We start from the raw sequence: 14,256 nt of genomic DNA, 5'->3' as shown, positions 1-14,256 counted from the left end.
AGCTATTAGTCCAGCTTCGTTTTTCAACACGCGAATATGAGCATTTACAGTAACAAGGAAAATACAAGTAGAAAGCTAAGATAAAAATTTCTGCTGCTGAGATGTAGACTTCCAGTAACGAAATGAGCAAACGAAATGATTCCTCTTTTTGTTTAGATTTCTTTAATCTGAATTGCAGGTATAAATCCTTTGTACTCTCATGATTTCAAAGAATAACAACAACCCATGCTTTTTATTTACAGATCATGAAAGTGTTCATTTTGGAGAGAAAATATGTCAAAAGGAAACAAGAGCATGCTGGTTTTTCAAATCTCCTGACGGTAAAGTGATAAATGCAGACAGTACATATATACTATAAGAAACCCAGACTTTAGCCACATGATGAACTCGATCTCTCGGTTTTGATCTTTCAATTTCCATTTACAATATAAGCTGGACTGTCAAGTTAACAGTTATGAAGAAAAACTTGCATGGGTTGTCACGTACAATATCTCATGGACGCTTTAAGATTCAAAAACATTTCTTTGTTCTGTAAAAGTGGAAAGGAAACCTGCTAACTACGAGTGATCATTTTCTTTTCTTGAAATCAAAACAGACTAAACCCAAAACAAAATGCACTAAACCTTCTTTTTCTTGATTCTCGCGTTTTTCTTTCAAAACAAAACAACTGGCTTATGGATTTCTGAAAAAAACAAAGGATTTTTGCTAGATCAAAACGCATGAAGATGATGATTCAACTTGAAGCTTCGAAAATCATGTGATGTATTCTTTCTAGTGACTTGCAGATCCGCGCCTTGCCATAAGAAAAAAAAGACATATAATAGATATAATAGATTGACAATGATCACAGGACACTTTTAATTACGCAAATACATTTTGACATGCTAAGCATACGACCTCGTCACATGCTCAATTTTCTTTTGAAATTCTCAATAAGGGGCAGCTCCAATGGAGCTGCTAAATGAAGAGGCATCTGTACTATGCCTTTTATTTCTTTATTTTCAGCATTCCAACGGTAGAGGCAAAGCAATAGCCAAAATGGCTTTTTGCTTTGTTAAGAGCCATTTCTACATTTAACTGTAGAAATGGCCAAAATGGCCAACGGCTATTTTTTTAAGCCGTTGGCCAACAGCTCCTTTTTTTTTTTTTTTTAAACATAGAAAATTTTGTCTATAAATACATGAAGAAAAAACTTGTAGTTTTAAATTTTTGTATTGTGTCTCACCCTTCTCTCAAATTTTAAAAAACAAGAATCGATTATTCTCCGGTTAATTATTAAACATCGGTTGTGTTAATTAGCTGAAATTAAAAGGTATGCTTGTTTAAAAGCTTTTTCTATTTTCATTTTAATATCTCTTGATTTTTTAGAACTTTTGTTGTTAATTTAATATTTGTGATGAGTTTTATTTCTTTATTATTTTATGTTTTTAATATGGGTTAAGGAAGATAATTTTTATTTATGTTGTTATCTTTGATAAAATTGAGAGAAATTAATAATGGTAGTTGATATTGATAAAAAGATAGAGTTGCATATTTAAAATTTATTTTTGATTGTCTGTTTTAATTTGAGGTCAATTATATTTTGTCTTCTTGAAAATGCAATTAAACCAGTATATCGATTTTCTTTTAGTTTCAAAAAATGGTCAAATTGTTATGTTAGAACAAGTAGAAGGCAATGCTTATTATTAATTCGCATGTATGAAAACTACAAAATTGTTAAACATTGAATGTGAGCTTCTTTTACACTCTCTTAAGGTTTTAACTTGAGTTTTTTTTTTTAATATAGATGGATTCAAATTTTCCAAGCTCTTTTACCAATTTTCTTATGAGTGAGTCAGAAGATATTCTCTCTCAACCAAATGATTCTAATCAATTAATTGATGACTTAACATGCTCGAATTTAAATGTCCATTCGGTAAAAAAATCACAAAGAAGTAAAAATTTCTCACCAGAGGAGGATTGTTTACTTGTCTCTGCATGGCTAAATACAAGCAAGGATCCAATTACAGGAGTTGATCAACAAACAAAACAATTCTGGGCTCGCGTACATGCTTACTTTGTAGAGAATGGAGGAAACTTGAATAATCATTCACAAATAAGCATCTCAAGTAGATGGCAAGAAATAAATAGAGAAGTCGTTAAATTTGTTGGATTTGTTACTCAAATTGAAAATCGTCAGCAAAGTGGAATGACCGAAGAATCAAGGGTAATGTTAACATTCATTTCTATGTTGAATTGTTTAACATATATTTTAACATTATTTAATTAATTTATTTTTTTACCAGATTAATGATGCTCGGGTAAATGTATGCTTTTTGCGTTGGCAAACGATTTCAACTAGAACATTGTTGGGTTATCTTAAGAAAAGAACCCAAATGGCAATTTGAGCGTGCAAGTCAACATCAAAGGTCAAACAAAAAACAAAAAGGTCATGTCAATGCAAGTCCGGCTTCATCAACTCCATCTACCCCTGATTCTGTTAGTTTAGGAGAAGATAGTAAACCATTGATTTATCAAGATAGACCAATCAATCAGAAGGCTGCAAAGGAACGACTTAAACGTAGACAAGGAAAAGATAAAGTTGGGGATGCAACTGTAACGAATCTGTTACAACAATTCAGGGATACTCTAGTTGAAATTGAGGATCAGAAGAAACAAGACAAAAAAATTATGTTAGAGCAACACGCCATGCTGATTCAACAAAGTCAAGAGAAACAAGAATTGGACAGGATTGAGAAAGAAGAAGAAATTATGAAAATGGATATTTCTAATCTGGATCCAATTTCTGCAGCGTATTTTCAAAATAGAAAGTTAGAAATTATGCAAAAGAGGGGTTTTGATTTTTAATTAACTTTGATTGATTTATTGTAATGTAATGTATTTTTAATTAACTAGATTTATTTATTGTTTAATGTAATGTATTTTTAATTAAATATCGATCACAGGAGTGTCATCATCAAAATCAAAAAGCATCATAAAAATTAAAATTAGAATAATTCATGATGAATTTTAATGAAATATATTTTTGATCGGAGAGAAAACAATGGAATGATGAGAAAAAAATGTTAAGGTATATGAGAATATTTATAGATGGATTATTTTTTTTTAAATTTTGAAATCTTAGAATGTTAGCGGTCATTTTTTCAAAATTTGAAATGTTAAAATTTAAAATTTATGGCGGTTATTTTTTTGAAATTTGAAATTTAAAATTTAAAATGGTGGCGGTTATTTTTTCGAAATTTGAAATTTTAAAATTAAAAATGGTGGCGGTTATTTTTTCAAAGCATAAATTTGAATTTACTTTTAAAAAATTAAATTTTTAACAGTAACATATAAAAACTAAAAATTAAAAAATATTCATATAAATAAATTTTAAGTTTAATTTTAAATTATATCTTTTAACTTTCATATTATTTCATTAAATTTTATATTATTTTTATAAATTACTAATATTAATTATATAATTAATAACATCATAATTATATTATATATAAAATATCTAAATTAGTTACATAATTATATAAAAATGAATTTAACATGAAATATATTAAAATATAAATGGCTTTTTTAAATAGCTTTTTTACCATTGGAATGCACATAATCAAAAAAGCTATATTTCTACTATTCAAAAAGCCATTTTATCAATTTAGCTTCTCAATTTGGCTTTTTGCATTGGAGATGCTCTAACAAGTTTCCATGTTGACAAACTTTTAAGATTACATCCCAAAGGCATGCCTAGATAAGAGCAAGGCAAGGAACAAATCTACAAAATACTGAAGATATCATACTAACACAAGTATCTTCCCTAACATTTATGCCAATTAAAGAGTTTTTGTGGAAATTAATGTGCAAACCTGAACAAATAACGAACCACAATAGAATCCTTTTAAGTGTTTTGACCACGTGAAGATCAGAGTGTCATCTGTAGTAGGCAAAAGTTGTCTCCAAAAAAAATACTTTTGAAAAGATTAGTTTTAGCTGCTCTCTAAAACAAAACAAATAACCCCTCTACTGCAATTATAAAAAAAAAGAGAGAGAGAGAGAAAGGGGGTCACCTTGGCGAATCCCATGGCTCATCAAGAATTCCTTAAAAGAAAATCCATTAATTAATCAGCACTAATAATTTTGCAATGTACATTCAAGTTTTGATCAAATTAATCAAATTTTCACCAAAACCTATATACCTAATCATAACTTGCTCTAAATAATCCCACTAGACAATATCGAAAGCTTTGTAAAACTCCACCTTAAAGATAAGGCTAGACACCCTGCATCTTTTTAAGGAATGAATCGCTTCTGTAGGAGCCAAAAACCCATCAATTATTTAAGCAAGTCTTTTTTACACTTTTACTTTGTTATCCTGCTTCCTTTTAAGAGCAGAACTCCTCATCTAATCTCATCATATACAGCTGAGTGAATAACTTTAAAGGGATTACTGCAATGTGTTCTTGACTTGAATTTAAGTGATGGTATTGCTTTCCAGATGTATACATGGCGCCTGAGATTTATAACGATGAAATATTGGATCGAAGCGTTGATGCATACTCTTTTGGTATGAGGTACTTCGCAGTCTAATTTGGCAAACTGGTTATACTTTCCTGTTTCCTTCATCTGTATTACAGCTATTCTTTGCACAGTGCATGGTTTTTTACTTGAAGATTTAAGTGCTAAGTGGGACTTTTCTTCTGTTTGTTTTTCGTTTGAGCTTAGATGCTTGAGGGAGTGCAGCGTTTCCATCCTATAACTCCTGAAGAGGCCGTGAAGTTGATGTGCTTAGAGAAAAAGAGACCACCATTCAAGATCAAAGTAAGAAGTTACCCTCCAGATTTAAAAGAGTAGTTTTGGATTCTGTCTTCAATTTCTTTTGCAAATTGAATAGGAAGTTGTCCCAAAACCAAGAATGGTACATACAGTGGATCTAGAAAACGACTGCATATGCAAATTCGATATTGATCAAGTAAAGGCAGTTCCCTAAAACCAGCTAGAGACAGGGCTTGAGCTATTCGTTTCTCTTGTTTTACTTAGTTTTCCAATCTCTTCTTGAGCTTGACTCACTATTGTCTTGCTCATAGAAATGAGAGGAACAACCTCAAGGGAGTAGCTTAATTTTTTTGGGAATCATCTTGATCTTCATGTAGGTTGATTGATGAATGTTGGCATTCAGAACCTGTTGTCAGACCAACCTTTTCTGAGATCATCACAAGACTGGATAAAGTTTGTTGCAACTGTTCAAAACAAGGATGGTGGAAAGACACTTTTAAGCTTCCATGGTATGGATCTCTTGCCCTAAATCTCCGAAGCAGCAATATATACTGGCCTAAGACCACTGTGTTTTACCTCATTGTTCTGAGTCAATGTTTAATGAGACCATTAATTAAGTGCAGGAAGTAACAGGGGAGGCATTCAGTGACATTTTCAAGAAGAGGAAACTTGGAACAAGACCGAGGATTTTCTTCGATGAAATTAACAGTTTTGGAGCTTCATGTTACACATTGATCATTAAGGGGACAAATAAATTGGGATTAAGATCAAAATGAGTTGCCGTGTCCTTGTTCTCTTGTTCCTTTGTATGTATAATATGTGTTCCTTTGTATGAATTGAATTAGTAGTTTTACTTTATATTTCTGTGGCCTTCAACCAAAGAGCTAGACGATAAAAAACAAGCTCAAACATTGTATTCTAATTTGGCATCCTATCCTCGACAATCAATTTGTTTCTGCATTTCAATTTTTCCCACAAAATACCTTAAGATAACATCGCGAATACTCTTCCTTTCAACCTGCCTTTAACAAGTAAAGTCCACTGCAAAACAACTAGATCTATAGATTTTGGCATGCTCCAACTTAATCCAGACCATTTCATGAAATGCTGCCAAAGCTTCCAAGGTTCATATATAGCAATGAAGAAATAGATGATTCACATACTCGATTTCATCAGCACAGAAAGGACATATTGCTTGACTTAAATTAATTAAATTCCTTTTATTAGAAAATCCTTTGTACAAATGGAGTAATAACCATAAGAAAATTTCAATCGTTGGTGGAGCTATTACTTTCCATCATAGTGATGCGAAAGAGAAAGTACCTGAGAAGCCAATTCTGTCAATAATATTCCTGCAAGATTTGATCGTATATTTTTCTTGGTTGTCAGCTTCCCACTGTTTCAAATCATCTTTGTGTGGACTCAATCTGACCCCATTTATTTATCATTACAAGAAGCTATTGGAATGGTATTTGAACAAGAATATTTGAGGAATAAAAATTAAATATCTTAGGTGTTTTTTCTATAGCTATAGCTTTCTCGGTTTTTAAAGATTTTGATTTATTACAAACCCAGTATCATGTTGTTATCTACGTGATGGGACCCAAACAAAAGCTAATTTTCACTATATATTCCATTACCGCGGTTTTGATTGGTGATTTCAAACGATCACCAATAAAAAATTGGCTGTGTTGTTTTCTATTGTCATTTTGTGGGCTTTCAATCTTGTCATTGTCTTCTATAATGAAAGGTAGCTTGATTGTTATCACATTTTTTTTTCTTAACCTTTTCTCTAATTAATTGGCTGTGTTGTTTTCTATTGACCTGGAAACTTCAAGCTGGGAAGACTCCTTACATTTTTGTTTTCCATTTCTTTCTTCTCTGTTTGGGCTCGTCTGCATCGCATTCAGGATGGACCCGAGATGTAGACGAGCTTGACTTTTTTGTAAGTGGAGGCCACAGAGAGGTCTTCCCCTTCATCGGTGGGAACATTTCGTGCAATTTCCCAAATCTTAATCACTGAGCTAGAGAGCAACCAAGCAATAATTCCAAGACTTTAGTAATTAATTTGTGGCCATTGATTTCCTTTCGTAGGGATCCAAGATCGATGGTATTCGTAATCTAGAGAATTTCTTGTTTACAAGGAGGATTGTCCCAAAGTTATCAATTGAACTAGTACTGAGATTATAATTTTTAAGATATATTATTTGAATTGAAATGTTCTTCCATTTTTCTGTTCAAAAATCGGTGGTACTTTCTTCATCTTTATGGGTTCCAATTTGTGTTTGTGTATTCTCATGGCTAGCTAGTACTTTTGTAGTTTAAGTTTTAATTAATGAAATCAGTGAGATAGTGAACATTCAATAATTCAAAGACTTTACTTTTTAGACATTCATTTTATTTTATTTTAGTTTTTTTCTTTTTAAAATACATTTAAAATAATATTTTTTAATTTTTAAAAATTATTTTTAACATCAATATATTAAAATAATCTAAATAATTATACTTTTCTAAAAAAAAAAACATAATACAAACCATTCTTGCAGTGCTTGAAACTTGAAAGAGTAACAATTACTGCGCTCCGGTGACAATATCCATCATATTAATTAACTACTAAAAATATTAATAATTTTAAAGATATTATGTTCAGGCAATTAGTTACTTTATCTTCACAATTTGACTTTTATCGTATTTGATAATTATCTGCCATCATTTTATCCCTTCTTTTTAATTATATTTTTTTAAAGATTATTGTACAAAACTCGCTTTTAATTGAATTATAAAGAAGATATTTTAAAAGGTACCTGATGATTATATATGTTATAAATTTCAAATATGATTAGATTTTTTATGATAATTACAATTGTTTAATGAATAATTACATATGGACATGATATACAAAGTATTTTATAATAATTTGTTCATGACTATTCTGTGAAAATAAAATATTAAATTTGTAATTTATTTTTTTTTATTTTTTCAATTTAAGCATTCTTTTATTTTATTTTTATATATAGATGCATGTTTTTATTATTATTATTATTGTTGATGCTTGCTCTTCAGACCATGATGCAAGTCTAAACCATTGAAAATTAAGTAACTTTTGGATGAATTCTCGGATTATATATTTTGCACTATTATGCCAATTTTTAACACTGCGAGAAACACAATAAATTTATTACCCCTTCCTATAGCACAATGTTGATTATATTGTACATGTTTGACTAACCAAGTCGGTGCAGCACAATTTGATTAATCCAGTTGGTGCATGTATTCAATGAGACGAGCTTGACTATGGAAGTGTAGGCCATCTTGAGGCCCTCCCCTTCTTTCGGTGGGAAAAGCTCTTCTTGCCATTGACTTTGACCATGCAATATCTCCGGCAAGTCTTTGATCCAAGATGGTTATGTTTTATATTTCAAATAAGGTTACATTTTTTATGATAATATTAATATTTGTTTTGAATAATTAAATCTGTGGAAATAAATGCATTTTTTTTATTACGCTTGCTTTTCATACTATGATGCAAATCTAAACCAAATTAATTTACTAGAAATGCAACCTCCATTAAAGATTATTCAGATTTGTTGTAAAACTGCTTCAATTGTATATATGGGACCGCAAATACACTGATATTAAAATTATAAATGCATGATATTATTTTAATATATTTTTAAATAAAAAATAATAGACAAGCTAATCTAGTACGGAGAGGAGTATATTCTCAAGACTACATGCATAATATATTAATATTTTTCAAGAAAATAAAAAATTCCTAAAATACTCAATTGTTAAAAATTTAAAGAATTGAACAGAAAAAAAATACTTTCCAAAAATCGGCTAAGCATTTCAGATTTTCATTTTATGTAGAAAAAAATAGATTTGTTTTTGTTTCTATAATCAACTTTTTATTATTAGTATTCTAGTTAATCTATAATTTTGTGAGACAATCTCGTAACGTGTCATTGGACCCTACCTATAAAATTGATGGATATATATATAATTATAAAGAAGAGATTTTAAAAGGTACCTGGTTATATATTTTATAAATTTAAAATATGATTAGATTTTTTACGAAAATATTAGCAATCGTTTTTTGAATAATTACATATGGACATGATATACAAGTATTTTATAATAATTTGTTCATAACTTTTCTGTGAAAATAAAATATTTACTTTGTAATTTATTTTTTTGTTGATTTTTTCAAATTAATCATTCTTTATATATATATATATATATATATATATATATATATATATATAGATGCATGTTTTTTTTGTTTGTTATTATTATTGAAGCTTGCTCTTCATACTATGATGCAAGTCTAAACCAAAGGAACAGTACCATCATTCCAAATGAATTTAGAAATGCTACATCCATTGAAAATTTGCACAATATCGCCAATACTACGTGGAAGCACAAAATGTTTCAACCTCACTTTTGCAATAGTAGTTTAACTTTTGGATGAATTTTCGGATTATATATTTTGCAATATTATGCTGATATCTTTTTTTAAAAAAAAAGATAAAAAATAATTTTTAAATACTTAAAATTAAGTAAATACTTAATTTTTGTTTTATATATAATACTTTATTAAAATTTAATTACTTAATTAGTTGATGACATTAAACATTTTAAAAATAAACTTTAAGTTGGATCTTAATTTAATTGTTTAATAGTTATATGTACATAGGACTTAACCTAAAGTTTTCACACGAAATGTTATAATTTATTTTGTTCATTTTTTTTTCATTTTAGCACACTGGCATTAAAATTATAGATGAATGATATTATTTTAATATATTTTTAAATTAAAAAAATTAAAAAATATTATTCACCACAGTACTTAATAGACATGTAGTCTAGTAATGAGAGGATCAATATATTCTCAAGACCACATAATTTATTAATATTCAAAAAAATAATGAAAAATTTTAAGAAATAAAAAATTCCTAAAATACTCAATTGTTAAAAATTAAAAAATTTCATGAAAAAATAATACTTTTCAAAAATCGGCTGAGCATTTCATATTTTCATTTTATGTAGAAAAAATAGATTTGTTTGTGTTAAATTTATAATCTTGTGAATTTTCAAATACTCCTGCCTTCAAACAAAACAAAGAATATATTTATGAAAAAAATATATATTGTGAATTTTCATTTTTCAAAGGCTAAAGGCAGCGTTTCATATTGTAACCCCTTTAAAAACAGAAACGGAAACGACGTGGTTTTTTATACAGTTTTGCATTTTTACTTTACTCCTACTATATTTATATTTAAATATTGAATGGCACCACATTCTTTCCTTGCTTTTTTTCTGCTATTGACTTGGGAAACTTCAAGGCAGTCTTCTCATTTTGGAAATTTCAAAAATATTGAATGGGCTCGTCTGCATCTCATTTAGAAATTTGAAAAATATAATTAATGAGAATGGGCCCAAGACAATAACTCGAAGACTTTAATTTGTGGCTATTGATTGATTTCCTTTCGTATTGATCCAAGATGGTATACGTAGTCTGTAGACGAGTATTGTCCTCATAATATATTTATATCTCCGTTGATCAAAGTGTAACAAAGCACATTATTTGGTTTCCCAAAGAAAGTTTCTCTCTCAATGTTCAGTAGAGTATTAAGGCACCTCTTCGGTGCATATGCAGCCCTCCCTTTTCTACTGATCTTATCCACCCACCATAGCTGCAGTGCTACAAAGAACACCAGCAATTACTGCGCTCCTTCTTCTTGTGGCAATATCCGTAATATTAGCTACCCTTTTCGACTAAATACCGATCCCGAGAGCTGTGGCGTCAAAAGTTATGAACTTGCTTGTGAAAACAACGTACGTCCAGCTTTATACTTGGACATGGCAAAGTATTATGTTCAGGCAATCAATTACAGTGACTTCACAATTCGAGTTGTGGATGCTGCTGTTCAGAAGGATGATTGCTTCTCCATCCCTCACCATTCTATAACAGAATATCGATCGCTCAGCTCTGCGGACGGCAATTATTATTATGAGATAAATTGGCCAGACAGTTCTGTGTTAACTTTTTTATGCTGCAAGAATCAAATGCTGAATCCTCCAGGTTATATTATGGATGCCTCTTCTTGCAAAAATGGCAGTGGTACTGCATATAATTCTTCTTCGTCGAGCAGTATTTCTTCTCCCAGCTGTGTCGATATGGAAGGTCATTCCTATGTCATGGTTGATGGGGACATCATCAAGGATGTACCTGACTTGTGCCGTATAAATTTGATTTATTACGTGCCAAAAAATATGACAAATATGTCGTATACAGATGTCCATGATGTTTTAGTATATGGGTTCGAGCTTTCATGGTTAACTTTCTGTTGTGAAGATATCACAGAGAACCGCTGCAACCTTGATATAATAAAGTACAATCATTGTTTACAACATAAACGTTACCAAGAACCATACCGTACTCTCTCTCTCTCTCTCTCAAGTACTGTATTATGATTATACTGCATAACACAGTTTCAAATTTAGGAAATCTTCTGAAAGTAAATTCAATAATGATAATCTAATATAATGCTTCAATAATGATTTTATATTTTAATAAATCTACATTTCTTCAGTTAAAATTTTAAGTTCATAATTACCAATACTGTTGACCTTTGTTTCTTGAAATGCAGTCTTGAGGATGCTGGTAGAACCTTTTTTAGATGGTGAGGACTGTTACGGTCAAAACGATACATTTACTTCACGCATTTTCTTCGCGAATGAGGTTTTTTTAATTAATCATCCAGATTTTGCGCGCTGATTCATATTTTCTTGGTGATTATAGGTATCTTCTGGACAATTTGTCGAATTACTGGGGGTGAGTTAATTTATTTTGTGTAATTATATCATTTTACAGAAGGAGTACTAATATTTATTTTTCTAATAAAATAAATAAAAGACCCTAAGAAGTTTTTTTTTTTTCAATCCTAATCTTCCACTCTAATTAGAAGATCTAAATGAAATAAGATATCACTTCTAATCTTCTTATATCTAGTAGGATAAAGATATAGTTTTCAATCGTTCCAAATTAGTTATCTTTCTATTATAATTTATAATGCTTTTAATTTGAATGAATTGATTCTCAATCATAATGGTAAATCATTCATCATTTTTTATTTATTTATTTTTTTTTCCTTGTGTTTTTATTTGGCAGAGGATTGTGCTGGCCGGATAACCATCCCTTCAGTTTTACTAAGGTTTCTCATGTTTTTTCTCCCTATGATACTTGCTTTCATCGGTAAGTATTTTGCTTTGTTTTTATTAGCTAATTGTGAAACAATAAATAGATGTATATCATCACGCAACAATTACAGCTTAAGAAATAATTATTTTTCATGACTTATTTCCATTAAGTTTATTTAGTTGTAGAAAATAAGTACTTGAAATTTAAATATTTCTTACAGCTTAAATTCATATTATTTTTGCATAAGATTAATGTATGTAATATTCTTTCTACTTTTGTTTTCAATTATAAACAATGATTTTAAAGCACTAGAAAGAAAATATTCTAATAAAACATAGAGCATGAGTATTTTGAGAGTATTTACTACTTCTTTAGGATAACACTTTTCTATTTTTCCTTTCCGTTAATGATCTTATTTTATAAAAGAAATATCAGATTTTTTTATGTTGGCCATTTTCTAAATAGCTAAAATGGTATTAATAATACTGTCGATAATCATTAAAAAAAAAAGGTATTTTGAAAGTTTTTATAGTTCCCTTTATTGTTTGTATCATAGACTTCCATGGATATTGTTTTGTTTTCAATTTCAAAAGGTATATATTAGAGTGTTAAGAGGCATGAAGATTAGATTTTGAAATTGAAGAATTAATCACACATAAACTCGTCACTAAAATCAATGAAGTATTTGTAAAATATTTTTGATGTTAACCCTTTTTTAATGTTTTTTATACAGTGATATATCATGTGCTACTGTTCGCATGTGGGTTTCCTTGTCTCCTAACTTTGTTGATCTATAAATGGCGAAGACGCCATTTATCCATGTACGACGACATTGAAATATTCTTGCAAAGTCATGATAATGATCTCATGCCGATAAGGTACACTTACTCATATATTAAGAAGATAACCAAAGGATTCAAAGACAAATTGGGTGAAGGGGGCTTTGGCTCAGTGTATAAGGGAAAGCTTCGTAGTGGTCGTTTTGCAGCAGTTAAATTATTGGGCAAGTCAAAAGCTAATGGACAAGATTTTATCAACGAAGTTGCCACAATTGGAAGAATTCACCATGTCAATATCGTGCAACTTATAGGCTTCACTGTCGAGGGATCGAAGCGTGCGCTTGTATACGAGTTCATGCCTAATGGGTCTCTTGAAAAGTATATTTTTTCTAGGGAAGGTAGCGTCCCACTAAGCAATGAGAAAATATATGAGATTTCTCTTGGGGTGGCTCGTGGCATTGAATATTTGCATCAAGGTTGTGATATGCAAATCTTGCATTTTGATATCAAGCCTCACAACATTCTTCTTAATGATAAGTTTGTTCCGAAAATCTCAGATTTTGGACTAGCCAAATTGTACCCTACAAATAATAACACCGTGCCCCTCACTGCTGCTAGAGGAACGATAGGATATATGGCTCCTGAACTATTTTATAAAAATATTGGAGGTGTCTCTTACAAAGCAGATGTCTATAGTTTTGGAATGTTATTGATGGAAATGGTAGGAAGAAGGAAGAACCTAAATGCATTGGCAAATCATTCAAGCCAAATTTACTTTCCTTCATGGGCTTATGACCAAGTTAGTGCAGAGAAGGACATAGAAGTACAAGAAGATGCCATAGAACATGAAAAGAAAACTACAAAGAAGATGATTATTGTGGCATTGTGGTGCATACAGTTGAAGCCTGTTAATCGTCCCTCAATGCATAAAGTTGTAGAGATGCTTGAATCAGATGTTGAATCCCTACAAATACCTCCTAAGCCTTTTCTCACCCCACATCAAATGCCGGGAGATGATGATAGAGCCAATCATGCAAAGTTATCAGATCCACCAAATGATTGTATTGACTCTTCATATCAGTTTGGTCGTTAATGATGAGATGATGAAGATAATATAGCTTAGTAGTTATTAATGTTGATAATGTATTAATTATTATTTAACCTTTATGTTTATTGATTGTGTACATTAACTGGATATTATTATCCGTTAACAACTTCCAGATAAAAATAATTCAATCAAGGAAGCATATAGATATTATTGCAAAAGTGTGTATGGATTGAAAATACATCAAAATTCATGACTTACTTGTTGTAACTTTGAGGCTAGGCACTTGGAGAATTGGATCATAGGATGGACGTGACCTTTAGCAAGATAAGGGATGACCACTAAATGACTCTGTTCTCATTCGTAGGACTATTGCATACATGTGGAAAACATACTTAATTTGGCCACAACAACTTGTAAAGAGACATGCCAAGCAGACTTTGCAAAGCAGAGACAGGAGTGGTTTG

At 30.4% G+C, this 14,256-nt stretch overlaps 2 protein-coding genes across 4 annotated transcripts in view; both read left to right on the top strand.

Moving 5' to 3' along the window:
- Window positions 1-5,619, top strand: part of LOC118060427 (integrin-linked protein kinase 1) — a 102,982-nt gene extending 97,363 nt beyond the window's left edge. Inside the window, exons 9-12 of one of the 3 annotated variants that reach the window (XR_012168562.1) lie at window positions 4,484-4,559; window positions 4,711-4,806; window positions 5,139-5,270; window positions 5,385-5,619. The gene's annotated coding sequence lies outside the window, so the exon portion shown is untranslated. Of the gene's footprint in view, window positions 1-4,483; window positions 4,560-4,710; window positions 4,836-5,138; window positions 5,271-5,384 lie in introns of all 3 variants that reach the window. The other 2 variants (XR_012168563.1, XR_012168561.1) reach the window with 2 other exon arrangements.
- Window positions 5,620-10,286: 4,667 nt separating this feature from the next.
- Window positions 10,287-13,905, top strand: LOC118060448 (LEAF RUST 10 DISEASE-RESISTANCE LOCUS RECEPTOR-LIKE PROTEIN KINASE-like 2.1). The gene is made up of 5 exons (XM_035073671.2): window positions 10,287-11,200; window positions 11,415-11,447; window positions 11,567-11,599; window positions 11,936-12,019; window positions 12,699-13,905. The coding sequence occupies exons 1-5, from the start codon at window positions 10,378-10,380 to the stop codon at window positions 13,835-13,837; spliced, it is 2,112 nt and encodes a 703-aa protein (XP_034929562.2). The 5' UTR covers window positions 10,287-10,377; the 3' UTR covers window positions 13,838-13,905.
- Window positions 13,906-14,256: the final 351 nt, after the last annotated feature.

The sequence above is a fragment of the Populus alba genome, chromosome 17, assembly GCF_005239225.2.
Source record: "Populus alba chromosome 17, ASM523922v2, whole genome shotgun sequence".
Taxonomy (NCBI): Eukaryota; Viridiplantae; Streptophyta; class Magnoliopsida; order Malpighiales; family Salicaceae; genus Populus; species Populus alba.
The sequence above is the reverse complement of the archived record's forward strand: the minus strand, read 5'-3'. Positions and strand labels throughout refer to the sequence as shown.

Bases quoted from the DNA above. Each gene is read 5' to 3' on its own strand.
- LOC118060448 (XM_035073671.2), top strand. From the start codon at position 10,378: ATGTTCAGTAGAGTATTAAGGCACCTCTTCGGTGCATATGCAGCCCTC. The intron at 11,600-11,935 runs GTGAGTTAATTT...TTTATTTGGCAG, and splicing joins AATTTGTCGAATTACTGGGG to AGGATTGTGCTGGCCGGATA. The intron at 12,020-12,698 runs GTAAGTATTTTG...TTTTTTATACAG, and splicing joins TATGATACTTGCTTTCATCG to TGATATATCATGTGCTACTG.